The 27,316-nt window shown below is 51.5% G+C and overlaps 2 protein-coding genes across 2 annotated transcripts; both read right to left on the bottom strand.

Moving 5' to 3' along the window:
- Positions 1-1,097: 1,097 nt before the first annotated feature.
- Positions 1,098-14,571, bottom strand: Plvap (plasmalemma vesicle associated protein). The gene is made up of 6 exons (XM_021170365.3): positions 14,103-14,571; positions 11,265-11,361; positions 10,402-11,108; positions 9,820-9,877; positions 9,637-9,718; positions 1,098-1,736 (listed from the first exon to the last, which is right to left on the bottom strand). The coding sequence occupies exons 1-6, from the start codon at positions 14,466-14,468 to the stop codon at positions 1,730-1,732; spliced, it is 1,317 nt and encodes a 438-aa protein (XP_021026024.1). The 5' UTR covers positions 14,469-14,571; the 3' UTR covers positions 1,098-1,729.
- An 8,603-nt stretch (positions 14,572-23,174) lies between these two features.
- Positions 23,175-26,720, bottom strand: Ccdc194 (coiled-coil domain containing 194). Its single transcript, XM_021171099.3, has 4 exons — positions 26,394-26,720; positions 24,816-24,912; positions 24,195-24,327; positions 23,175-23,736 (listed from the first exon to the last, which is right to left on the bottom strand). The coding sequence occupies exons 1-4, from the start codon at positions 26,718-26,720 to the stop codon at positions 23,589-23,591; spliced, it is 705 nt and encodes a 234-aa protein (XP_021026758.1). The 3' UTR covers positions 23,175-23,588.
- Positions 26,721-27,316: the final 596 nt, after the last annotated feature.

The following is a 27,316-nucleotide window of genomic DNA, read 5'->3' as shown; positions in this document are numbered from 1 at the left end:
CGAGTGTTTCCTGCAGTGACAGGCTCTGGCCCATATTTCCGGATCCAGGAAATATCGCCGCTTTGTCCCCAAGGCAGAGCGTGGCACAGCGGGCTGTGTGATTCACCTCCTGCTCCCGTAGGGGCCAACGCTGGAGGGAGCAGCCGCCTTCTGCCTTCATGTTTGTCTGCTTTTCCCTAGATGGCTCCAGCTTGCTGCTAGGATTCATGGACAGCTGGGCTGGACATTAGAGGGCTGTCCTTGCCCTTCAGTCCCCTGCCTCAGCCTCCCCACCAGGGACAGACCTGCTTCACCACGCTGGGCTTCATTCTGTTGCATGTCGTTTCTGTAAGGGCTACTATTTTTTTTTTTTTTTTTATCTGTACCAACCTGAGGAGATGTATAGGATAGCTTTTAATTTTTATTTAGTCATGATGGTTGAAACAGGATCTCCTGTAGCCCAGGCTGGCCTTGTAGTCCCAATCCTCCTGCCTCAGCCTCTTCAGGTCTGGAATAACACCACACCCAGTTTATGTGGTGCTGGAGATGGAGTCCAGGGTGTCATTCATGCAACACAAGCACTCTACCCACTGAGCCACAGGGTTGGGCTGAAAGGTGCATGCCACCTGCCACAGCTGCCATCTATTCATTTAAAGATTCTATGTTACCTTGATGATTGCACCACCTGCATGTCTGCTGCCTCTGGAGTTCAAGAGAGGGCATCAGATCCCCTGCATGTAGTTGTAAGTTGCCATGTTAGTGCTGGGAACCAAACCCAGATCCTCTCTAAGAGCAGTCAGTACCTAACCCGCTGAGCTGCCTCACCAGTCCCCACTGAGCATGAGAGTCATCACTGTCCTCAGGAGGCTGAGGTAGCCTCCTAGACATCCAGAATTCAAAGCCAACTTGGCATACATAATGTGACCTTGTTTACAGAATAAAAACATAAATAGAAACCAGCCAGGTGGTGGTGGTACACACCTTTGATCCCAGCCCTTGGGAGGCCAAGACAGGCATATCTCTGAGTTCGAAGCCAACCTGGTATATAGAGTGAGTTTCCGGATGGCCAGAGGTACAGAGAGAAACTCTGGCTCAACACAAACAAACACAAACCAGTCTTCAAAGGACTTTCATATTTATTATGTGCCAGTAATATCTTTAGGGGCTACAAGCAAAAGCCTCCCTCTAGGGCTCTAAGATCCACCCGGAACGCTCATCTACAATTGAGGCGCTTCCTTGTGAGGAGGAGGGGAACCAGTGGACTCTGGAAAAGACTTTAAAACCTAATGGAAATCCTGGGGGCGTGGTGGCTAGAACCCTTCAGGGGAGGCCTGGAGACTCTCAAATAGAATCTGGAAACCCTAGTGGCCTTTAAGAGGGAGGCTGGAAACTCCCAAGGGAGCTGAAGGCTGGGCTTCCTGTTCTCACCTCCCGGGGCAGGAGCAGAGTGATAGGAAACCGGAGGAGTTGCCTAGGGTGGCAGCTGAGCTGTGGGTGCTTCATGTGTGGGTGGGGCGCCATCCGGGTCACTGCACAAGGGGTCGATGTGAAGTCATCTCCCAGCTGTGTGTGCCTTAAGTCCAGTGTCTGGGGGATGGCGGGGTGCAGGGGACAGTGAAGGGGTGCCAGAGGAGGCGTGGGCGTGGAGGCTGCAGGTGGGCACGGTGGGTGTCCAGCACTGTGGGCACCTGGCTGCCCCCAACCACAGGTGGGCGATTCTGGCGCCCAGCGTCCTGCGGCAGCTGGGTCCTCAACCGCTGGGGAAGGAAGAGCAGAAAGCTTAGCAGTCACCAAAGGCTGAGGAGCCCAGGATCTACTCTGCAGCAGGGGCATGGCATGGCTCTGCTGTCTCCTTAGGCCTAACCTGACTCCCATAACCCATGGTAAAGTGGGGCTGGGCCTCCAGGTTAGACCCAAGCTCCAGAAGGGCCCTAAGGTTTGTCTCTGCTACACAGCCACCAACAAGACTGAGATTCAGGGAGGTCCCACAAGGTTCTAGGGATTTTGAGACCTGGATATCCAATGCAGGCTGGCTTCAAACTCGGGCCTCCTGCCTCAGCTCCCTCTGTGCTGGGATTCTGGTCTCTCTCTTAATCTCTCACTATGAAAACTGTTGGAATGAGCCAACCCTATGCACACTCTCCATGACTGCCCAGTACCTTTAGGACCAACCACGTACACAGCTTCCAAAGCTGACACCAAGGGCTCATTCCTCCCGCTGTTCCACAACTGGGACATCAGCCCCACCTAAGTGCCAACAATTCCAAGAGGCTTCCGCCCCACCCCCACAGCATCCCTCAGACTGGAATGGTCCCCCGCCCCCCACACCCGCCTGGCAGAGGAGCTCCTGTGGGGTCAGAAGTGGTGCTGAGGCATTTCCTGGTGGGGGTGGGGGGTCTGCAGCCAAGTCTGGCTTCCTCTCCCCCTCCCTCCCTTCCGTCCCCAGCTCTTCCCGGGGCCCCTAGGCTCTCCTTCAGGCTGGCTCTGGTCCCCTCCCTGACTGCCTGGTGACCTCTGTTCTTGCCCAGGTCACTTCCCCTAGATTAACCAGAGTGAACCCATTGTAAATCTCCATGTAGGCCAAGCTCCGTGCTGCCCACAGCCTTCTGGAACCCCCAAAGTCCTTCACAGCCATGAGGTAAGGCTGGGTTCCCATCTCCTCACTCGCCTCCCACTGGTCACTCTTCCCAAGGCACACTTCCCAGAGTCCCCCCTAGGTTCTTTCCTTAGTGAAACTGTCGTGGCCCCTGTGGAAGATTCCAGTATAGTCTTCCCACAGTGTCAGAAAGTAAGAGAAGAAAATCATGGCCGAGAGAGGGCTCAGTGGGAGAAGATACTTAAAGCTTCATGATCAGAAATTGCTCCCAGACCCACGTGGTGTAAGGAGACAACCAACAACTACAAATTGTCCTCCGACTGGCACACATGTGCTGTGACATGCACATACACCATCAATCATTGTTAAAAAAAAAAAAAAAGTGAAATAAGTTACAAACACATCCTCTTCTACGTCGCCAGATACTTGGCTGTATGCTCACCGGACTTCTACACCTATCTTCTTTGTTTGTTTCTGAGACAAGGACTCTCTGTGTAACCAAGGCTAGCCTTGAACTCACTCTGTAGACCAGTGTAGATACCCGCCTGCCTCTGCCTCCTGGGTACTGAGATGACAACCACAGGTTATTACACTGATCCAAAAAATTCTGAGTATCAGGCCACTCCAGAGTGTATTTCAAGCAAGGGCAACTGGGAAGTGGAGACTGAGGGGCCTTGTGGGGCCCTAGGCCATTTCCTGATGAGGCTCCTGAAGTGCCAGTCCTCAGTCTGCTGCTGCAGTCTGGATCAGCTGGTTTCATCTGGTTCCCCCCTCAACCCCTACCCCCGCCCCAGACTGTCCCTTGGCCTATACCACTCAGCCTCTGATTCCTCAGGGCTGTGAGACCTAAGGTGCATATCAGGACTTACAATGGCAGAGGCAGGAGGGTTAGGAGTTCAAGGTCAACCTTAGCTACATGGGGAATCTGAGATTAGTCTGGGCTACATAACACCTTTTTACAAAAAAGAAAAAAAAAAAAAAACACACACACACAAAAAGAAAAAAATAAAACAACAAACCAATCCCAGCCAGACACCTTTAATCCTAGGACTTGAGAGGCAAAGGCAGGCAGATCTCTGAGGCCAGCCTGGTTTACAGAAGGAGTTCCAGGACAACCAGGGCTACTCAGTGGACCCTGTCTCAGAACCCACCCACTCAAAATATGAAACCTTCTGGCACAGAAAATTGGCTGTAATAACCAGACCAGCAGGTTGATCTCATTTAAAGGAAGCATTGTGGGCTGGAGAGATGGCTCAGTGGTTCAGAGCTCATACTGTTCTTCCTGAGGATCCAAGTTCAATTCCCAGCACCCACACCAGGTAACTTTACAACTGCTTGAAACCCCACAGCTCCAGGGGCTCTGACCCCTCTGTGGGCACTACATTCATGTGCACATACCCCCTACCATGCACATAATTAAAGTGATACAAATATCAATAAAGGAAGCACTGTGGGCTGGCGAGATGACCCAGAGTGTGAAGGGTCCTCCCAGAGCCCATTGACCTGAGTCCAATCCCAAGACACACAGGGTAGAAAGAGACCACGGACTCCTACCAGGTGTCCCGCTGTGCCTAGGCTCTCACGGGGGCATACAAATAAACCTGATAGGCTTTTTACATATAAGGAAGGAAGAACAATTGTTTTGATTATTGCAACAGCATGTGGGTTTTCCTCACCACCGCTGACTCCTGTCAGCAGTGCAAACAGACAAGGAGATGGTGCAGTGGGGGAAAGCGGTCATCATACAAGCACAGGGACCTGAGTTGCAATCCTCAGGGCCTAGTTAAAAAGACAGGCGCTGCCCAGGCATGGGGTGCACAGCCTTAATCCCAGCACTCAGGAGGCAGAGGCAAGAGGATCTTTGTCAGGCAAGCGTGGGCTTGCCTCAAAGAAACAAAAATAAAAATAACAACAAAAAGCTGGGTGTGCTTACACCATCAGCTGTGACAGAAGTGTCTGAAGGAGGCTGTGGCTGGGCCCAAGGAGCTGCAGGTTCGGGGAGAGATCTGGTTTCAAGGGTATTAGCTGGACACAGACAGAGGGCACACGTGTCCTAGCTTCCACAGGCAGCACGGCACACACAAAGACATTTTGGATGCTGAAATTCTTTCTTTTTAAAAGTTGGTTGTGAGTGGGGGATATGGATCCTGAAGAGGCCACTTCCTGTAGCCAGGCAAGACTCCCAGAAGAGCCTTCAACCAAGAATGGGTCCTACCTATAAGATGTGCAGGGACAAAGAGAGCAGATACAGGGGAAATGGTCGACCAATGACTGCCCCAAATTGAAACCCATCTCATGGGCAAGAACTAGTCCCTGACATTATTAATGATACTCTGTTATGTTTGCAGACAGGAGCCTAGCATAACTGTCCTCTGAGAGGCTCCACCAGCAGCCGATAGAAAGAGATGCAAAGACCACAGCCAAACAGTGGCTGGAGCTCTGGAAGTTTTATGGAAGAGTTGGGGGAAGGATTGAGGGACCCAAAGAGGACAGGGACTCCACAGCGAGACCGACAGAGTCTACTAACTTGGACTCTTGGGTGCTCCCAGAGACTGAGCCACCAACCAAAGAGCAAGCATGGGCTGGACGTAGGCCTCTCTGTACAGATGTAGCAGATGTGCAGCTTGTTCTTCATGCGGGTCCCCAAAACAACTGGAGTAGGGGCTGTCCCTGAGACTGTTGCCTGCCTGCCTGCCTGCCTGCCTGCAGATCCTGTGCCCCTAAATGGACAGCTTTGCCTGGCCTCAGTGGGAGGGGATGTGCCTAGCCTGGCATTGGGAGGCAGGTTGACACTGAGAGGGGGCCTTGAGAAGGGGAGGAGTAGTGGGGAGAGGACTTGTATGAGGTACTGGGAGGAGAGGAAGGGTTGGTATTGAATTGTAAAGGGAATAAATACGTACATTTAATAATAATAATAATAATAATAAGGGAAGTGGGGGGCGCTATGGGGGACTTTTGGGATAGCATTGGAAATGTAATTGAGGAAAATATGTAATAAAAATATTAAAAATCAAAAAAAAAAAAAAAAAGAGCACCGACTGCTCTTCCGAAGGTCCTGAGTTCAAATCCCAGCAACCACATGGTGGCTCACAACCATCCGTAATGAAATCTGATGCCCTCTTCTGGAGTATCTGAGGACAGCTACAGTGTACTTACATATAATAAATAAATAAATCTTAAAAAAAAATAATAATAATAATAATAAGTTGTAGCCACACTTTTAATCCCAGCACTGGGGAGGCAAAAGGCAGGTGGATCTCTGAGTTTGACACCACCTTGGTTTACAAGGTAAGATCCTGTCTCAAAATAAAGAAACTCATTAATTAAATGACACTAAAATGGGGTGTGGAGATGGGGGTCAACCCAGACTCACTTTCCTCTTTTGGTTGTTCGTGACAGGGTTTCTCTGTGAAGCCCTGACTGTCCTGGAACTCACTCTGTAGACCAGGCCAGCCTCAAACTCAGATTCTCCTGCCTCTGCCTCCTTAGTGCTGGGATTAAAGGCAGCAGCACCACCACCCCGCCACCCCAAAGTTGATGAAGAAGAAAGGTTGAGTTTGAAATCATCAAGGTTGAATAGCCACACACTGTCTTGAAACTACACAGACCCAGGTTGGAGCTGTGCACCTGTGTAGTCAGTGTGCAAAGGAGGGAGGGAATGAGGCGCAAGAAGGTACTACCCTTGAGTCTGGATGGTGAAGACTAGGCCCCGGTGGCCATAGCCCCAGCCACAGGGGAGGGCCCTTCTAGGTACCCTGAAGACTGACAGGAGGGGGCCAGACCTAAGGGAGCATTGTCCCTCAGAATGGGCGCCATTCAAGATAAACAATGTCAAAAGCGTCTCTGTTCTCAAGGGAGACTAGTGCGTGATCCTGGCAGGGGCCTCAGTTTCCTCCTCTGAGAAGTAGGATCAGAATAGAAACTTCCCAGCCAAAAGGGTCAAGGGTGGAGGTGGAGGGAGGCTGGGCCTTGGGTGGGAGATGGGTGGGGAGCATGTGGAGGCTGGGCCTTGGGGGTGAGGTGGGGGGAGCATGTGAGGAGGCTGGGCCTTGGGGGTGAGGTGGGGGAGGCATGTGAGGAGGCTGGGCCTTGGGGGTGAGGTGGGGGGAGCATGTGAGGAGGCTGGGCCTTGGGGGTGAGGTGGGGGGAGCATGTGAGGAGGCTGGGCCTTGGGGGTGAGGTGGGGGGAGCATGTGAGGAGGCTGGGCCTTGGGGGTGAGGTGGGGGAGGCATGTGAGGAGGCTGGGCCTTGGGGGTGAGGTGGGGGGAGCATGTGAGGAGGCTGGGCCTTGTGGGTGAGGTGGGGGGAGCATGTGAAGAGGCTGGGCCTTGGGGGTGAGGTGGGGGGAGCATGTGAAGAGGCTGGGCCTTGGGGGTGAGGTGGGGGGAGCATGTGAGGAGGCTGGGCCTTGGGGGTGAGGTGGGGGGAGCATGTGAAGAGGCTGGGCCTTGGGGGTGAGGTGGGGGGAGCATGTGAGGAGGCTGAGCCTAGGGGGTGAGGTGGGGGGAGCATGTGAAGAGGCTGGACCTTGGGGGTGAGGTGGGAGGGGAGCTTTCCAGAAGCCCAGGGCCCACTTTTGTCTCCACTCATCTTTTTGAATGTTTTCTTTGCTCTCTCCCATCTTCTTTACTTTCTTTCAAAAAAAAAAAAAAGTATTTACTATGTAGTCTTGAACCCCTGCCTGGGTCTTCCAAGTGCTAAGCTCACAAGTCTATGAGTCCAAGGCTGACTCCACACTTTTTGCAGGATGATCTGGAGCTGGAGGCCAATCCAAGCTACATAAATCAGACCCAGGCTCAGAAAAACCAAGTCTCTTGAGTCTCTCAGTAGGGCTGGAGAGACAGCTCAGCAGTGAGCCCACTGCACTTGCCAGGACCCAACTGCAAGTCAGGGGACAGGGGACACTCAGCACCCTCCTCTGGCTCCTCAGGGCTCTAGGCACCACGTACCCATGTGCCAGGCGTGCATGTGTGAGTGCACACACACACAAGAAAGATCAGATATGGTGGCGGACACCAGTAGGACATACTGAAGAAGTAGAGGCAGAGAATTGTCTTTGAGGCCAGCCTGGGTTGTGAATTGGGGCAGGATGTGATGTCACACAGCCTTAAGTTAATCCTAACACTTGGGAGACAAAGGCAGGCCAACTCATCTGTATGAGTTCTAGGCTAGCCTGGGCTACAGAATAAGTTCCAAGTGAGCCAAGGCTACAGTGAGACCCTGTCTCAAACAATAAATAAATATTTTAAAAAGAGGCTGTGGGTGACAGACACAAATCTGGTGACCAGGAGATGGTAGAAGAGAGTTGAAGTCTAGGTCTTGACACCCAAAGAGATTTGGTTTCAAATCACAAAGACTGTGGCTGCAGAGAAGGCTCAGTAGTTAAGGGTATTCTCTGTTCTTTCAGAGGACCTGAGTTCAATTCCCAACAACCATGTGGTGGCTCACAACCATCTGCAATGTGGTCGGATTCCTTCTTCTCGTGTGCGGACAGACTTGCAGACAGACTTGCGGACAGACTTGCAGACAAAGCGTCCACATACATAAAGTACTGCTCTGGCTCTTGGAACCTAAACTGCTAACAAAAATCAGATTCCTAGGTAGTCCTGGATGGCCTTGAACTGTTAATCCTCCTGCCTCAGCGTCCTGAGTGCTAAGTGGTGACCCAGTCACCCAGGTGATGTGACTTGAATCAAGACTGGCCAGGGCTCTGCAGGGAGCCGTAGCTGAGTCACTTTCCCTATAACCACACTCCAGTGTTTCCAGCTGATGCCTGGGCTCCTGATGAACTGTGTGGGGTGTGGGTGGGCATTAGGCCAGGACCTGACCAAGTGCCTGATGCCCTGGTCCAGCTCAGAGGACAAACCTGGTTTTATTTACTCACCATTCTGACAGCCTTTATCCTAGACTACCCCTTTTCTTCCCTTTAGTTTTTTGAGACAGGGTTTCTCTGTGTAGCCGTGGCTGTCCTGGAACTCACTCTGTAGACCAGGCTGGCCTCAAACTCACAGAGATCCTCCTACCTCTGTGTCCTGAGTGTGCTAGGATTAAAGGCATGCACTACCATGCCTGGCTAGCTGCCTTCTGTTTGAGACAGGGTCTCACTCTAAGGCTCTTCCTGCCTTAGCCTCCAGAGCACACCACCATCCTATCTGTCTAGTTATTTCTTTATTCTGTGTGCAGTGCACCTATAGCATGGCTGTGGTATGGAGGTAAACGGAAGACAATTGGAATCCCATCTTTCTCAGTGTGTGGGAGTTGGGGTGGGGCTTGGGCTGGCAGCAAGCTACTTTATCTGCTGAGCCTTCTTGCCAGTCCAATTTCCATTCTGTAAAAGTAAACGGTGAGGCTCCTGGGGTAGGGAAGGTAACTCAGTGAAAAGCCAGCTGTGGGGCAGCAGGGCCTGGGTTTTATCCCAGAACCCTGGCAAAAGCTGAGTGTGCTGGGCAGGGCAAGCCCCTGTGATGCTGGGGGATGGCAGTTCTCCAGAGCACTTGCTGGCCTGCTTGGTGAGCTCCAGGCCAGAGAGCAACCCTGGACCAAAAAATGGTGGCTGTTTGTGGTGGTACGTGATTAATCTCAGCACTCAGGGCCAGATCTCAGTTCTAGGCTAGTCTAACCAACATATAGAGACCCTGTCTCAAAGTGCCAGATGTCAAAACGATGGTGGAGGTCCCAGCAGGATGGCTCCATGAGCAAAGTGTTCCAAGTTCAGTCCAGGACTGGCTTGGTAGAGAGTTCTTCTGACCTCCACACACATACCACAGTACATGTCTGTCCACATACAATAAGTTAGTAGGGAAAACGTATGTTATTATTTCCCTAACGTATGTTAGTATGGAAAACGTATGTCCCTGTGGCTGCCTCCTCTCCATCTTCCAGCTCACAAGTACTCCCTCTAAAGCCCTGGCTTGCCTGCCTGAAGTAGGGTTGCCTGCCATGCCCTAGTATACAGCAGGTGCTCCATTACGGAGGCATCAAGTGTGAGCCCTGCCTCTCTCTCCACCCTGAACCCCAATCTGGCTTCCTTTCTCTATAGTTCTGGGATCGACAATCTCACCTGGGTGGGGCAGCAGGGTTGACTACAGGGAGCCGCTGGGACTCCAGGATCCTTTTCTTGAATTCCTCCAGGCTAGCTGGATCTATAGAAGCAAATGAAGATTCCTGATGAGCAGTCTAGGGGAAGAGAGCTGGGGTGTGGAACCAGGAGTCCCGACTCCAGACCCCTCTGGCCGTTACTCACCAATGGGTGGAGGGTTCGGGGGTGGGCCTGAGACTCTCGGCGGGACGGCTGGCAGCGACTATGGGAAGAACAGGAAAGAAGTTTGAGGAGCTGCTCTCCTCTGTTCCCTATGAAAGCCTAAGCTACCTAGTTGGGATTTTGTTAGTGATTTTTTTTTTTTGATACAATATCTCTGTGTAGCTCTGGCTGGTCTCAATCTCACAGAGGTCCTTCTGCCCCTACAATGACGAATTGGAATGCTAGGATTAGAGGTGGACGCCACCATGCCTGGCCTAGGGAATCTAGATCCTATCCCAAACCAACCTGGGACACCATCAGATGAGCCTGACTTAGGTGGAAGATCAAGGCCACGACAGCCCCGACGTCACCTCCATCAATCACATGTCCCCCTAGTTCTTCATTAGACTCAACCCCCTTCCAAACCTGGTTCCCACCATCCCTGCTAAGAGCGGAGCTTCCGGGCCCAGCTTCCCTTCCTCGGAGGCATCCTCCGGCCTCAGCTTCCACCTACCACCAGGCTGACCTTCCCAGGACCCCAGGCTGAACCCGGGGCACCGGTCCCCACCGGCGGGGAAGGCCCACCTTGGCTTTGACGCAGGTGTCCAGCGCGCTAATGCGCACATCCACCTCGGTGCGCAGTTGCTCCAGCTCCCGCTTACGCGCCTCCAGCTCGCGCTCTAGGTTGTCCCGCTGTGCGCGCACCGCCGCCTTCTCCTCCAGAGCCAGCTGCGTCTGGCGCGCGCACTCCGCCCGTAGCTGGGTTTCTCGCGCCTGCGCCTCGGTCCCGGCGCGCGTCCGCGCCTCCTGCGCCGCCTGTGCCGCGCGCTCTAGCTCCAACTTCTGGCGCTGCAGTTCTGCATTCTCACGGGTCACGCGCTCAATGCCGGCGCGCAGCCCCCGGGCCAGCTCTTCTATCTTGGTGGTCATGATCCCGGGCAGGCTCTCGCAGGTCCGACGGAGGGACGTGTACTCCGGCATCATCTGGTAGTGGTAGGGCAGGGTTTCCATGGTACGGTAGATCAGCGAGTCCCGCCACGCACTCAGCACGTCCGCCTGGAACTTCTCCTGGTCCAGTGGGATGCACAGGGACTGCACCTTGCGCAGGTTCTCCTCGGTCACCTGCTGCTCCTGCTGTTGCCTTTCGCGTGCTTTGCCACAGGCCTCCAGCTGCTCTTCCGCCTGCCGCTTTCCTGCCAGCAGGCTCTCCTTGTCCTTGGAGCACACTGCCTTCTCCTTGGCCACCTCCATCTCCAGTGTCTTAACTTTTTCACCCAGCTTGAAAAGCAAAGCTGGAGGCGGGAGCAGACGGGGGTGAGCCCAGGCTGACTTCTGAGCTGCATGGTGTTCTCCCACCCCAGCTGTGTGTGACTGTCCTCCCTCCCTTTCCCCCTCTCCGCACACCCCTCCCACAAGCCCGTCCCTGCCAGGCCAGGACCCGAATTCACCTTCGCAGGTCTTGTTGACCTCCTTCAGCTGTTCCTGGCACTGCTTCTCGCTCAGGATGATAGCGGCGATGAAGCGATTATAGTTTATGTAGGTGATCTGCAGGTTTGGACACGTGACACAGCTCAGTACCCATCTCCACGGCTGCACACACAATGGCCTCCAAAAGGGACCGCCAAGAGTTTTCCCAGAGCTGGTGGGCCTGAAGCTCCATTGATAGAGTGCTTGTAGCTAGCTCAGTTTATGAGGTGATCGTAGCCTAAGATGCACGAAGCCCTGGGCTCAATAACAAGGTGTTATTGAATAAACAAGGCGAGGTGCCTCTTACCTGGAACTTTCACACTCAGGAGTAGGGCATTTACTGTAAGTTAGAGGCTAGCCTGGGCTACAGAGGAAGACTCTGTCTGCCTTTGTTTGGGATGGATTTCTGTAATCCTAGCTGTTCTGGAACGCCCTATATAGACCATGCTGATCTCAAACTCAGAGAATCTGCCGGCTAAAGGTGTAAAGATGTGCAGTACCACGCTGAGCAAGATCCTCTCTTAAACGCAGAGGCTGGGACTGGGGCTCAGTTGCTAGAGTGCTTGTAGCTCAGTTAATACATCGCTTGTAGCTCTCAGCTGTTAGAGTGCCTGCCTAGCAAACTCAAAGCCAGGTTCTGTGCCTACCACCACAGAAGCAAGCTGTGGTGTGTGCCTGTTGTTTCAGACAGTTCACCATAAACCAAAGGTCATTCTGGGCTACATAGTAAATGGCTTTGTTTTTTTGGTTTTTTTGTTTTGTTTTGTTTTGTTTTGTTTTTGAGACAGGGTTTCTCTGTGTAGCCCTGGCTGTCCTGGAACTCACTCTGTAGACCAGGCTGGCCTCAAACTCAGAAATCCGCCTGCCTCTCCCAAGTGCTTGGGATTAAAGGCTTATGCAACCACTGCCCAGCTGGAAATTATTAAAATGTAGAATGAGGGCTGGGATGTCACATGGGGACAAAGTTCACACTTGGCGGAGAAGGCTCTGAGTCAGGGTTAGCTCCAGATGCTGTATGCAGATTTGGTAACTGGAAATTAAAACCCAGAAACCCTGTGTTCTCCAGTGAGGAAGTCTGGGAAACTGGGTGGGTGTGAGAATGTCAGCAATGATCCTGACCTGGGGCCCTAAACCCAAGAAGCCCTGGGCAGCTCTGCCTGAGGAGAAGCCTGGGCTTTGGGGGGCCTTCCCTGTCAGGCTAGTCTGAGGGAGGAGCACAGTCCTGTCCTAGTGTCTGAGGGAGGAGGCTGGGTCTGTGGTAGTAGTCTGAGAGAGGAGACCACCTCTATCCTCAGGCAGCCTAGGACCCTGTCCTCTCCAGGGGAAATCCTTGCTTCACCCCTAATTTAGTGCCTGCCAGCACCCCTGCTATTGGGTCAGAAGCTGCCTCAGCCTGCAGCCTCTTGTTCTCCTTGTGGCAGTGTGGAGGTGTCTTGGGTGAACACAGTCGGATGTGTGTGACATCGTACTGGGACTGTGTGGGGACAGCTATCACCAGGACCTCAGCTCTGTAACTGTCGCAGGTCACAGTGGGCTCCTTCCTATCTCCTACCACACAGTATTCAAAGACAAGTGCACCCCCACCCCCCTCTCTCTCTGACAAATGTCTATGTACCGTAGGGTAGACTTGAAGCAGCTCCTGCATTAGAGTGATGTACATGCTCCACCCTGCTCGCTAATGGGCCTGGAGCACAGAGCTTCACCCATGCTGGGCAAGGGCTGAGCTCTGAGCTGGCTCCAAGCTCTGCTCACCCTTGTCACACAGAGGGAGACCCTAGCCTTCTGAGTCTGTTTACCATCTCTGTGAAGCTGCCTTAAGCAGGCATAGGGCAGGCACTGACAGCAGCAGGACCTATGAATGCCCAGGACACCAAGCTAAACGCCAATTGCAGACAGACAATGCTAGGGTCTGCACGTGTCCCCACCCCCACATTCACCCAGAGAGTTCCTTCCACTCCGGGGGCCTAGCCATGAAATTATGAATTTCTGGTTTATCCCAAGAGAGAATTTGTTATTAAATTGAAAGATCAGAGAGCCCAGCATAGTGGTGCACACCTTTAATTCCAGCACTTAGGATGAAGAGGCAGGCAGATTTCTGTGAGTTCCAGAACAGCCAGAGCTATAGTGAGACTCTGCATCAAGAAATAGATATATTAATTATTAATTAATTGAGTGATCAGGCCTGCAAGGCAGTTCAGTGGGTAAAGACAATTGCTGCTAAGGCTGACAAAACTTGAGTCAAGTCTTCCACACGGTGGAAGGCTGTCCTCTGATCCCCACACACAGGTTACAGCATGCGGGTAGACATATGCATGTGTAATAAATACATTTAATTGTAAAAACTAAGCCACCTGCAGCAAACTCTTCCTTGACAGGTGATGTCTGCCATGGAGAAATCACAGTCACAAGATCTTCATCAGGTACATGGGGTGACTCACACCTATTATCCCAGCACTCAATCTACTGAGGCAGAGAACTGTTGTGAGTTTAAAACCATCCTGGGTTATACAGTCATACTCTGCTGGGGGTGGGATTAGGGAGAGAGAAAGGCTGTAGCTCAGGGGTGTAGCATGTACTACACCAGGCTTGACCACTGGCTGGTCATCCTAGAGTCCTGGAGGTGGAAGCAGGAGGGTCAGGAGCCCAAGGCCATCCTTAGCTACACAGTGAGTTCTACACCAGCTTGAACTACTTGAGGTCATGTTCTAAATAAATGAAGGAGTGTGTGTGGGGAGGAGGGAATCCAGATTTCTTCCCATGTAGTTTAGCATTTGGGCGCGCCCAGGGCTGCAGCCCAGGGCACACAGGCCGCCTCTTACCAGGTCGCCTTGGCACTGGCGGAAGCTGGCGTTGATGCGCTCCATCTCACGTCGCGTGGTCAACAGTTGTTGCATGACCGTTTCCTTGACAAGCAAGCTGATGTTCAGCTGTTTGCTCAGGTTAGCCTGTGTGGCCGATAGTCCCACCACCTGGCTGTACAGGCTGTCGGCGCGGATCTCCGTGGCGCGCAGGCTGGACTCGGTGGTGGCGTGCACATTGCCATAGATCATGAAGAGGACCAGGCCCAGGATGATGAGGAACTGAATGAGCGACACGAAGAGGAAGAAATAGCGCAAGTAGTACCAGCAGCCGCGCTGCTGGTCCCCGGTGCGGGCGTATGGGCTGCGGTCCATGGAGAGCCCCATTTGCGCAGTGTCCGCAGGGCGCAATGACCGGCCTTGTCTGCCTGGCCAGATCTGAGCCGCGCCAGGCAGGGGGGAGTGTTTATATTACTTCTCTTAATGCTTCCTCTGCCCGGCTCCTTCCTGGCCAGGAGGAAATGGGGACTGTGGGTTATCACAACACTCCCACCCAGGCTGTTGAGGAACTGACTGAAGGTCTGGGCAGCTGTGATAGGTGGAGGGCGGGGCACTCACTGGGTGACTGAACTGGCTTCCCCAGCCTGGTCCGGCCTCAGTTTCCACCACCGCCACTCTCCCACTCCAACCCCACACACCCCGCTTTAGATCGGCCAGACAGTGCCTTCTGCTCCCGGGACGTGTTATCCAACAGTCCGGTGGCTAGGCGCGTTGTGTGAAAGAGGAAACTAAGGCACAAGTGAGACAAGAGACTGGCCCTATGGCCCAGGCTTTTACTCTGTGGAAGGCTGGATTTAAACGTCCCCAGGGCAGTGGGGAACCACTGATAATGTCCCACAAAACACACCAGTCACCGTGGGATAGCTCCCACCAGCTATGGAGTTTGGGGTCCAAGGCAAAGGATTGTGGGTGTGAGTTCACCACCCAGGAGCTCCAAGGAGTTTTCCAGGATGGACAAACAGTGCACATAAGGACTACAGAGACCTCACAACTTCCCTCAATTATTCTACCAGCACTCAGAGATATCCCCCTCACCTGCGCATGCTCTGGGAATAGTGTGTGGCTTAGCAATAGAGCCCCTGCCTAGACTCCTCCCAAAGTACAAAACAATCCGAGTGGTATGCAGTAGAAAAGCAGGGTCTTGGAGTGGGGATACTGGAGAGAGGCCTCCGAAGTCTGCCACAATCTGCCCCAGTTTCCCCCTCTATAACAAAAGTGTGCTTATGTTCCTGGCCTGCGGTAATTTCAGGGTCCCAGGAAGTGGCAGTAAGCTTTGTTGGTAGGTGGTGTCCCATGTGGAGGTTCTAGGGTCTCTGTGGGACAATACCCAGATAGAGGTGTAAGATTTCAGGGTCACAGATAATAGGATATTGGGGGCACACTAGCCCCCAAAGCACTGGGAGAATCTTCTGGAAGTCTTTGTTCTTTACCTGCTTACTCCGTTTCTTATTATCCCCCCCCCCACCACCACCACCACCACCACCACCGCCACCACCGCCACCCATCCCCCAAAGAGTCCAGCAGGGGAAGGCTGCCTAGGGGCCCAAGAGCTTGGGAAGGGATGAGACAGAGGTGGCGCTGAGCAGGCGGGTGTGGGGTTGGAAGGGAGGAAGTTCCCAAGGGCGGGCAGGAAACCCTGTGTGACCTTTGGCTTTTACAACCACGCGGTGATTCTTGACTCTTAGACCCTTCCTGGCCAGCAGCGGGGTGGGGGCGACAAGGCTGGGGGCTGCCCCTGGGACCAATGGGCTGTGGCTCCAGGTTGACCAGACAGGTGGGGGCCACCGTTCGGCCTCGAGTAGGGTCTAGCATGCCACCTGGCCAGCATGTGACCCTAGAAAAGTAACCTTCTGCCTGCCCTGCAATCTGTTTTTTTTTTTTAATTTAATCTTTTTTTTTATTAAACAAAAATTTTTTTTTGTAATGTAGGAGTGCTCTGTCTCCGTGTATCTACACGCCAGAAGAGGGCATCAGATCCTGTTACAGATGGTTGTGGTGAGCACCCATGTGGTTGCTAGGAATTGAACTCAGGACTTTTGGAAGGTCAGCCAGCCAGTGCTTTTTTTTTTTTTTTTTTAATTTTTTCGAGACAGGGTTTCTCTGTGTATCCCTGGCTGTCCTGGAACTCACTCTGTAGACCAGACTGGCCTCAAACTCAGAAATCAGCCTGCCTCTGCCTCCCAAGTGCTGGGATTAAAGGTGTGCACCACCACGCTCAGCCAGTGCTCTTAACCGCTGAGCCATTTCATCAGCCTTGCAATCTGGTTTTATTCCGTTTACAGAGGGAAGCTTTTTGTCCCCTTTAAGGGTGTGTGTGTGTCATGTAACCCAGGCTAACCTCCAAGTGGCCGTGTATAGCCTTAAGTTCCTGATCCTCCTGTCCCCACTTCCCTTGCACTGGGATGGTAGATGTGCACCGTTGATACTTATGGGGTCCTGGGAGTGGGACTCAGGGATTCTCTCATGCCCGGTGAGCATGCTACAGAGTGAGCCACACACAGCTAGTGTCTTTTTAACCCACACTGTTGTGTGTCTGTGGTCAGAGGACAGCATTGTGAAGTCAGTTCTCTTCTTTAGCCTTTGTGTGGGTTCTGGGTACTGAAGGTGTTCCACGGTGCCTGACATACATTCAGCCTTAAACAGTGAGATGGGCTGGAGACTGCTCAGCACCCAGCAGGTGTTTCAGAAGACCTGCATTCGGTTCCCAGCATGTACACAATGACTTCCAGCCTCTGAGAGATCTGTGAACATACATACACATGGTACATGGTCATGTATGTAGGCAAGACATCTAGACATGCAAAATAAAATAATACAGTTTTAAAATAAGAGTCAGGCATAGTGGCACACACCGTTAGCCCTAGCACTCAGAAGGCAGAGGCAGAAGGATCTCTGTAAGTTCAAGGCCAGCCTGGTATACAGAGTGAGTTCCAGGATAGCTAGGACTGTTACACAGAGAGACACTGTCTCAAAGAACAACAACAACAAACAATTAAAATAAATACGTTGTAGAACTTCTGTAGGCACAGGAAAGTGAAACTCTCAGAAGCCTTATGGCTAACATGTGCTGGCAGGCTGAGAGGGGTACTACCCCTAGCTGCCGGTGGACAGGACAATGACATGTGTAATGTGAATGACAAGGGCCCTGCCTGTGGAGGACCTCAGGCGGGGGACAGTGCCAGGATCAGTGTTTCAGGGTTTTATATTGAATGGCAGGCTCTCTCTCTCTCTCTCTCTCTCTCTCTCTCTCTCTCTCTCTCTCTCTCTCTGTGTGTCTCTCGTGTGTGTGTGTGTGTGTGTGTGTGTGTGTGTGTGTGTGAGTGCACGCTGACAAAGGTGAACCAGTTAAGGGGCCAGTGAGATGACTTGGTGGCTAAGGGGTGTGTTTATCCTGTCAAGCCTAACAGTATGCGCCCCAAGAACCTCATAATGGAAGGAGAGACTAGAACCGCACAGATTGTCTGCTAACTTTCATACGGGCATGTGTGAGTGCCCCCATAAACAAATAAATACACAAAATGTACAAAAACCAGAATTGTGGGCTGGGTAGATAGCTCAGCAGTTAAGAGCACTGACTGTTCTTGTGGAAGACCTTGGGTCCATTCCCAACACCCAAATGTTGCCTCAAAAACCTGTAACTCCAGTTCCAGGGGATACAACGCCCTCTTCTGGCTTACACAGGCATTGCACAGTGTGATATGAGACTTAGATGCAGGCTAAACACCCATCCATGTAAAATACTTAAACAAATAAATACAGTCAGGTTAGGGCTGGTGAAATGGCTCAGTTAAGAGCACTGACTGCTCTTCCAGAGGTCCTGAGTTCAATTCCCAGGAACCACATGGTGGCTCACAACCATCTGCAATGGGGTCTAATGCCCTCTTCTGGTGTGTCTGAAGAAGCAATAGTGTAGTCATATACATAAAATAAATAAATAAATTGTTTAAAAAATACAGCCAGGTAAGGAAAAAGAAAGGCAACTGTAAACTCCCAGAAAATCAGAAGACTGCCCTAGATCCAGCGGTGGTGCTCATGTGTTGGCATGCTGGCAATTTCCATTCATTTTTTGAAACAAGCTTTCATGTAGCCCAGGCTGTCCTAGGGAGTACTAGAATAACAGGAGCTAGTACAGCCATTTCTGCGCATGTGTATGTTTATGTGTGCAGTAACTTCGGAAGCCAAAAGATGACATCTAGTCTCTGGCTCTGGAGTTTCAGAAAGTTGTGAGCCACCGCATGGGTGCTGAGGATTTAACCCTGGGTTGTCTGTGAGAGCAGCCAGTTCTCTTTACTGCTGAGCCATAGCTCTGCCCCTCCCCACCCAAATTTATTTTTTTAAGTAGAAAGAATAATAAATTTTGGGTTTTGCTTAGCATTATGTCTTAAGATTTTTTCCTTTCTCGAAAAACCAAACCAAACAAACAAACAAAAAAGATTTTTCAAGCCGGGCGTGGTGGCGCACGCCTTTAATCCCAGCACTCGGGAGGCAGAGGCAGGCGGATTTCTGAGTTCGAGGCCAGCCTGGTCTACAAAGTGAGTGCCAGGACAGCCAGGGCTACACAGAGAAACCCTGTCTCGAAAAACCAAAAAAAAAAAAAAAAAAAAAAAAAAGATTTTTCCTTTTTAAACTTTAAAAATTACATTTACTTATTTAGCTTCTGTGTGAGTGTGGAGGTCAGAGGACAACGTCTAGGACTCAGTTCCCTGCTTCCACCACGCGGGCCCTAGGACTAGACTCAGGTCCTGGGCAGCTCTGAGGCAAGAGTCATCTCCCGGGCACTGGGGATGAAAACCCCAGCTGCTTTACCTAGAGCCTCCAAGGTCCGTTCTGCCTTTCTCTGTGGCTTCCCAGCCCTGTATCAGCCATGGTCCATTGACAGCACCTCCACTTCTTTCTTTTTCTTTTTCTTTTTTTATTTCAAATCATCACCTTTAATTATTATGCCTACTGATTATTCTTTTTAAGGCATTTTTTGTTTTATTATTATTATTATTATTTATTAGGTATTTCCTTCATTTACATTCCCAATGCTATCCCAAAAGTCCCCCATACCTCCCCCCCACTTTTTTCTTTTAACGAGGGAAAAGATCAGCAATCAATCTGTGCGAATCAAAGCTCCCATCTCTCAGCAGCACATTGGACACAGTGCACTGGAATCCTTCAGAAAGGTTATTGACCTGGCCGGGCCTGCCTCAGTGTATAAAGTCTCTAAACATAGATGTTCTGAAGTCCTCTGCCTGCATTCCTGTCCGGGTCATCCATTAGGAAGGGAGGGAGGAGGGAGGGGGGAGGGAGGGAGGGAAAATGCCTGCCAGTCAACTCATTCCCTGATGGAACCACTATGTGATTTTCCTGAAAACAATTTGTCATGGTCACAGGAAACTTTGCCCAAGGCTGCATCCTTGTCCCCTCGGATGCTTGGCCCAGGATCCTCATGATGTTCCCCCCCCCCTTCTTTCTCTCTAAATGGAAAACAATCAATTCAGCCTGACTTGTTTGTTTAGGTGGGAACTTTTCAAAGGAAGTCTGCACTCCACAACAGCTCAACAGCTAATGTTCACGGAGACTGGAAGTTTTTTTTTTTTTTTTTAAATTCATGTTAGTGGTTAGAAAAAATTTTTGAGGTTTGTTTTTTTTTTTGTTTTATTGTTTTGAGACTGGGTGTCATTACGCAGCCCAAATACAGTGAGGCTCCAGAAGGCTGGCCCTTGTAAAGGCCAACCACCTCCATTTGTGAGAGTACACAAAGTCCACTTTAGTAAACATCCTATGCCTACCCCACCCCCCACCCCAGCAACAGCCAGGCAGGCTACAGCAGCGGAGTCAAGGAACTTATAGATAACCCAAGACAGACATGCTGCAGAGAATAGATAACCTAGCCGGCCTGTTTCTCAGGTGGGTTTGCCCCCTGTTTGGTTCCTGCACTCGCTAACCAGTATGGAAGCTTGCTGTAACCACAATAAATACCTGCACCCCTAGACGCAGGACGCTCACTTCTGACCCGCTGCCATGGCGACGGTGAGAGTCCTTGCCTGAGAGCCCATAATAAAGACCCTTATGTGTTTGCATTGGAATTGGCTCCTCAGTGGTCACTGGAGTCCCTGTGACTTTGGCATAACACTTGAACTCACAGCCATCCTCCTGCTTTAGCTCCCGGAGTGCTGGCTGACAAAAGTGTGCCACCAGGAAGGTTAGAGAGGAAAAAATGGCTTTTTGATTTTTTTTTTTTTTTTCCAAAACAACCCTGGCTCACCTGCAACTCTTAATGTAGACCTGGCTGGACTCTGATTTACAGAGATCCTCCTGCCTCCTGCATACTAAGTTCTGGGATTGAAGGTGTGTGCCACCAAGTCTGGTGGAGGGAATAGCTTTCCTGCCTGTCAGACACACCCTAAACTTTCCATAAATATATTTTCTGCTTTCAGGGGAAAGCGAAGAAGCAGAATAAGGTTGAGATTTGGAGGCCTCATGGCAGCTTATGCTCTTTAGGACTCTGAGTTCCTTGGGGAGGACTCTGAGGTGAGGCTCCCAAGGGATGCCTGTTGTCACTGCCTGGGGCTTCTGTTGCTCCTCCCCCCACCCCCACCCCACCCCCTACCCCAGCTTCTATACACAGGAGGGGCCTCAGGCATATGGGAAGGAAGGGCCATTGCTCCAAGGTAAGTGCTGGGACAGTGGTAGACACAGGCAAGAGAGAAAGGGTAGGCAAGATGGCTCAGAGGCTAAAGGTGATTGCCACCAAGCCTAAGGACCCTCTTTCGATCCCCAGAACCCACGTGGTGGAAGAAGAGAACCCACTCCTATAAGTTTTCCTCCGACCTCCACATGAGCACCATAGAATCTGCACACACACACAATAATAAAGATGATTTTTTTTTTCCAGTGAGAGTGGAGTGAATACCATGTGTGCCCTCAGCTCTGCCAGGGGTTCCGTCCTTAGCACTGTAAACAAACAAAAATGCTTCAAGTGCTGTAGCTAGCTTGTTCAGTGTGTGTGAGGCCCTGGCTTCTGTCCCCTGTACCTGCCTGTCAGGCTGACACTGGGGAGGCGGAGGCAGGAGAATCAGGAGTGTGGGTCATCTTCAGCTACATAGCAGATTGGAGGGCAGCCTAGGCTACATGAAGACCTATCTCAAAACAGGCAGAAAAGCGCAGGCCTGGTGCTGCCTGCAGACTTGCAGGCCGGTCACATGACCTAGCTCCGTGGCTGCAGAGGAGTCTCAGCGCCACTCAGTTCTCATTCCAAGCCACCCTTCACTGTAAATCAGGCTGAGATTACAGGTGGGAGCAACCGTTTCAGATGTTATTTGTTTGTGGCAGTCTCATGCACCTCAGACTAGTCTCAAACTTTCTGTGAAGGCAAGGCTGGCCTTAAATCTCATCCTGACAAGCTCCAGCCCCAATTTTAAAAGGAGTTTCCCAGTTCTTAGGGATGGGCTCTGGAGTCTGTGTCACCCTTGCCACTCTGCAGGCTGCAGCGACCCCTGATGGAGAAAAGCAGAATGGCAACTAGAAACTCCTCTGATGTCCCATTTACAAAAGACAAAAATGCCTATCATTCTTCCTTCCTTCCTTCCTTCCTTCCTTCCTTCCTTCCTTCCTTTCTTCCTCTTTCTTTCTTTCTTTCTTTCTTTCTTTCTTTCTTTCTTTCTTTCTTTCTTTCTTTCTTTCTTTCTTTCTTTCTTTCTTCTTTTTTAAAATACTGTTACTAGAACTCCACACCCAACACCACTGAGTTACAACTCCAATCTTCAGGGATATATATATATATATATATATATATTGTATCTGTGTGTGGTTATGAGCAAGTCAGTGCAGTAGCAACAGAGGCCACATGGGGGAGTAATATTCCCTGAAGCTGGAGTTCCAGACGCTTGCAAGCCACTGGTTGTGGGTGCCGGGACGCAACCTTGGGTCCTCCATAAGAACAGCCAGCGGTCTTTAACTCTGTGCCATCTCTCCAAACCTCCAGAGGGTGCATCTGTACAGTGGAGCCGACATAATGTGTTTACATAGTTTGGGCTTTGTTTTACTTTTGTTAACAATCAGTTTCACCAGACAGCCCAGGTGGGTCTGGGTCTCAGCCTTCTTGTCTCCCAGCCCTGAGATGACAAGATCCTCTTCATTTTGTGTTTGTGGGTGTATAAAAGAAAGGTTTTGTTTTGTATTGTATTTTGGCCAGGCCTGGTGGCACAAGCCTTTAACCCCAGAACTCTGGAGGCAGAAGTAGATGGTTATCTGTGAGTCTGAGATCAGCCTGGTCTACAGAGTGAATTCCAGGACAGCCAGGGCTTTATAGAGAGAAATCCTGTGTCAAACAAACAAACAAACGTTTAAAATGTTTTTATTTGTATATACTCATTTCTTGCATGTATATGCACACTTCTGTATGTGGTACCAAAGTAGCTCAGAGGAGGATGCTGGATCCCCCTGGGACCAGAGTTTCCCATGTTTGTGATGTGGGTGCTGAGAAAGCAACCCCGGGTGTCTGCAAGAACAACAGGTTTTCTGAGTCGCTAAGCTTCTTCTCCAGCTCCCTTCCCCCAAGCCTCAGTCCTCATGGGTCAGAGCCTGGAGGTGTTTGTGGTACTGCTCCTGCCTGCTATGTGCTGTCTCAGAAACAAATGAAGAATAAATCTTGATGGAAAATATCCAGAAATTCTGGATAAGTCACATTAAATGTGCATAAACGGGGAAACTGAGCCAAGTTTGGTAAAGTGCTCCTAAAGTCAGCAGAGGAGGGGAGGTGTTTGTCAGGCCAACACGAGCTATAGGAAAATGTCTCAGAAAAACCCTGTTAAATATGAGTTGTAAGGCTCACAAACTGTGAAATAAAGCAAACACGAGATTGTTGAGGAGGACATGGTGCTGTGTACCTTCAAGGGCAGCCAAGGCTAAGCTAGTGTGGTATCAGAGGGAGACTAGTTGAAAGGGAAAGAGAGAGAAAGGAGGAGAGTAGAGGGGAGGGGGAGGGATTGTTTGACTTGTCAATGATTCTTTTGAGTCCCAGAGAGAGCCCTTTCCCCGATGTGTGACCCAGCCAGGTCCCCTTCCTACACTGTCTTTTCTTGTCCCGTGGCCATCTCCTCCAGGCATCTTCATGTAGCCCCTGATCCTCAAGGCTTCTTAGAATTTGCAAGCCTCATTTTCATGTGCCTCCGTTCTCTGTTGAAATCCCACCTGGAGTTCTGCGTGCTCCAACTGGGTGAGCCCAGCTTCAACTATGAGATAAATGTTGTGTCTTGATTACCAGGGACATCAGGGCCTGAGTAAATGAGCCTCAGTTTCCCTATGTAATGATCTAGCACTGGGTGCTCCCGTGGGGAGGTCGGTTGTATCTGTGTGCTGCCACCTAGGCAAGTCTTGGGTGTTAAGTTGATCGTGGATGTTGTGAGCCACGCCTCTCACACACTCTGACCGTCCTGGCCCGAGGCTCCCATGGGGATCCTACTGGGGATCTCGAGGTGGCCTCCTGCATCCCTTAGTGGATCCAGACCTTGGGCGGTGGCGGATGCTAGGCTTGGTCCTAGATCCAGAGCGGGGTCGGAGGCGCGACTCTTTCCGCAGGGTGCCAAGCTCAGCTTCCAGAGCATAACTACAGAAAGGAGGTACTATGAGCTCCTGTCGTCCCGTCACTGTGTCCATCTGGGGAATTACACCTTCAGGGCTCCCCATGTCCTTCCAAACATCCTAGAGACCCCTCCCCAGGGACTCCGGTCCCTCCCCTGGAAGATCCTCGCCAAAGCACTGACGTTCTCCTTCCATACTCCTTTTCCTTGCAAACTTGTATTTTCTCCCCGCTCCTCCCTTCCTGGAGCCCCACATCTATTCCCCAAATGACACCCTAGAGACCCTCACTCCAGAGGACCTACACCCTCACCATCCCAAACTACTTTCAACTTCATCTCCAAGACCCGCCCACGTGGCTATCCTTCCGTTCCCACCTACAGAGGGCCATACTTAAGCCACACCCCTAAGCACAGATTGGCCTAAAGAACTACATTCTACATAGTCACTGGCCAGCAGCCCTGTATGTCTCGCCCTTTAACTCACATGTGCTCCCTCAGCGCCACCTCGCGGCTAACACAAGCCTCGCCCGCTGCCTCTGCTGCGCCTGCGCGTTGCAGTGCCTCTTCCAGCTGTTGCTTGGACTCATTGGCTGTCGCCTCCCAGCGCACCAAGGCTTCTGCAGGGGACAGGTTGACTGAGTCTGCGGACCATGTGCATGCTTAACTTAAAATATACATGACTTTATAACTTCATCATCGCCGTCGTTGGCATCACCATCGTTTTAGAATTATTATTAATTTTTGGAGACAAAGTCTCATGTAGCCCAGGCTGACCTCAACTCACAGATATCTTCCTGGTTCAGCCTCCTGGATCCTGGTGTGACAGGTGCACACCACCAAGCCTGGTTTATGCATGCTGCTCTGAACCTAGGGCTCCATGCATGCTAGGCAAACTCTATGTGCTGAACCATAGCTTCAGCCTGGTTTGTATTATTTTCAAGTCTTTTGCAGGCCTATTTCTATTTTCTTGCCCTTGCAGGTTGTACTTGAGTTCTTTTAAATGTCTTTTTTAGATGTTTTGCACTGTGCTTGCAGGCCCATGCACTGAGCGAATCATTTGCAATCTCTCCCACCCTCAGACCCATCCCCTGACACCCCAGTCCACCTGTCAGCATTCCGTTCTCCAGCCCCATCTGCGTGCCTCTGACTTTGGCCTGGTCCATCTCAATCTTCAGGGCCTTCAGTTGGGTCTGAAGCCGACTCTGCAGACAAGGAAGAGGGGAGGAAGAAGCGGGCAGAGAGGGAGCTCACAGAGTTCTGCCCTGACTCTGAAAGCAGGCAATGCTTAGTTCTGTGTACTCCACCTAAGACTTGCCACCAGCTCGGGCAGATCTGATTGTGACAATGTCTGGTATCCCCAGGCTCACATTGGTCCCTCTTTTAAAAGAGACCTGGCTTCCTTAAAGCATCTTCCAGCAAGCAGGGCAGTCAGCACGCCCACCCTGGTAGGCAGTTATGACCTCCGCTGCCTTGTGCCTTTCTCCCAGGCAGGCTGAGAGCAGATGGAGGCCATCTGTATTGTTCCTGTATTGGGTTTAGAGCCCTGATGTTTTGTACCCCAAGCTGTACTCAGAGGTGTGGTTCTTCTGCCTCAGCTTGCCCTGACATTTTGAGATTTAAAATACAGAGGTCATCCCGACATGACAGGATACTCCAGTCATCCCAGCACTTGGGAGGTGGAGGCAGAAGGATCAGGAGTTCCAGCCAGGCATGGCCTCAGCCTGAGTTCTAGGACATACTGGGCACCTTAGTCAGGTTCCATCAAAATTGAAGTAAAAAAGTAAAAACAGGACTGGGGGCGTGGCTCGGGAGTGGAGCCCCTCCCTGGAATCTCCCAGTGAGGGGCTGGAGGCGTAGCTCTAGGATACAACATTCCTTAAGTCTTGTGTTTCCCTCACAGAACAGCGGCCACCAAAGAAATTAGATGTATAGGGGCTGGTGAGCTGGCTCAGTGGTTAAGAGCACCGACTGCTCTTCCAAAGGTCCCGAGTTCAAATCCCAGCAACCACATGGTGGCTCACAACCATCTGTAACGAAATCTGATGCTCTCTTCTGGAGTGTCTGAAGACACACGACAGTGTAGAAATTAGATGTATAAACTGTGCTGAGTCAGACACAGAAAAGCACATAGCCATCATTTAATAATTGTAAATCGCTACGTTTTGACATGTTTCAGTTTGTGATAGGACCTTCTGCAGCCCAGACCTCTTTATGGTGCAGAGGAAGAGTTTGAACTCCTGATCCTGCTGCCTCTGCCTCCCTTGTGCTAAGGGGACAACAGAGTGACATCATGAGCACTCCGAGTTGTGAGGTGTGGGATCAAGAGGGTTAAGAGTCTGAGTGGATGACCCAGGAAAAGGGAGGTCCTGCTGGTACCACCCCAAGAGGCCAACTTTAGTCTCCTAATTACAGGTGACATAGTGTCTCTCTCTCAAAATAAGACTGATGGAACTTGGAGTGGGGGTGAGGCAGCAAAGAGAGATCCAGCACAGAATCTCACATAGCTCAAGGGTTTTGTGGATCAGAAGTTAGACTCCAAAAAAAACTGACATTATAGATGATAGGAGAAGCTGAGGTGGTCCTGTAATTCCTCTCTGGCTGTTGGAGACCGGAGGACGCTGAGGCCCTAGAGATGGACAAGCAAGCTCTCTTTGTGGAACTTCTGGCTTTCCCCTGCCCCTACCTGGCTGTCTTTGCAGGCCTTGAGCGCAGCCTCCAACTCCCTCTTGTCGCCCTCTGCGCGCTTCAGCTGCCAGACCAGGTTCTTCTGGGCTTGCTCAGCTTCGGCCAGCCGTCGCCGCAGTTCTTCGACCTCGGGTGCCGAGTCTGGGGGCCGCACCGTGGCATTCATCTGCTCAGGTTCTGGGCAACGGGGGCTCCGGGCCGTCGAGGCCGCCAGATTCCAGGCCACCAGGGCCCCTCCAGCCGCGGCCGCCGCCAGGAACACTGCAGCCCCGCACAGGGCCAGCAGTCGCCATGCGCGCCCCGGCTCCGGACCTGGCTCTGCCATCCCGCGGTAGCTCTGACCCCAGAAGAGCCACTCACACTTAATTGGCACCTTGAGGTTCCAAGGCCACCCACGGTTCCGCCCCGTCCGTCGGCGGCTTCTCCAGGGGTAGGGAAGGGTGCGCAGGAATGTCAATCTTCAGTCAGACTCTAGGAATGTTCTGGGGGACCTTTCACCAGACCCCTCCGAGCCCCAGGGTCCCCTGACCTCAGTGACTGGTGACAGTCAGGAGCCTATGGGGAAGAACTCCAAAAACCAAATCGAGTTAGGAAGATAGGGGTGGCAAGTGAGCTCATTCCGTTGACGAGGAAACTGAGACTGGGAACTGGGAGGGTAGCTAAGAGTCCAGCAAGGTCTCCACTGGCTGTGCTCGGTCTCTAGTGGGCATTCATTCCATGCAAGTGGGATACAAGGTTCTTTTAAAAAGTTGGTTTTTTTTAAACTGCATTTAATTTATTTTGTGTGTGCCCAGGAGGAATTCGGGGTGGTGGGGGTGGGTGGTGGTCCTCTCTAGGTCAGAATACAACTTATCTTTCTTTCCGACTTGAGGGTCCTGGGACACCTCCAATCATCAGACACTGAGAGCCCATCTTCATTTT

This window comes from Mus caroli, unplaced genomic scaffold (genome assembly GCF_978045245.1).
Source record: "Mus caroli unplaced genomic scaffold, Mus_caroli_1 scaffold_10, whole genome shotgun sequence".
In the NCBI taxonomy this organism is placed as follows: domain Eukaryota; kingdom Metazoa; phylum Chordata; class Mammalia; order Rodentia; family Muridae; genus Mus; species Mus caroli.
The sequence above is the reverse complement of the archived record's forward strand: the minus strand, read 5'-3'. Positions and strand labels throughout refer to the sequence as shown.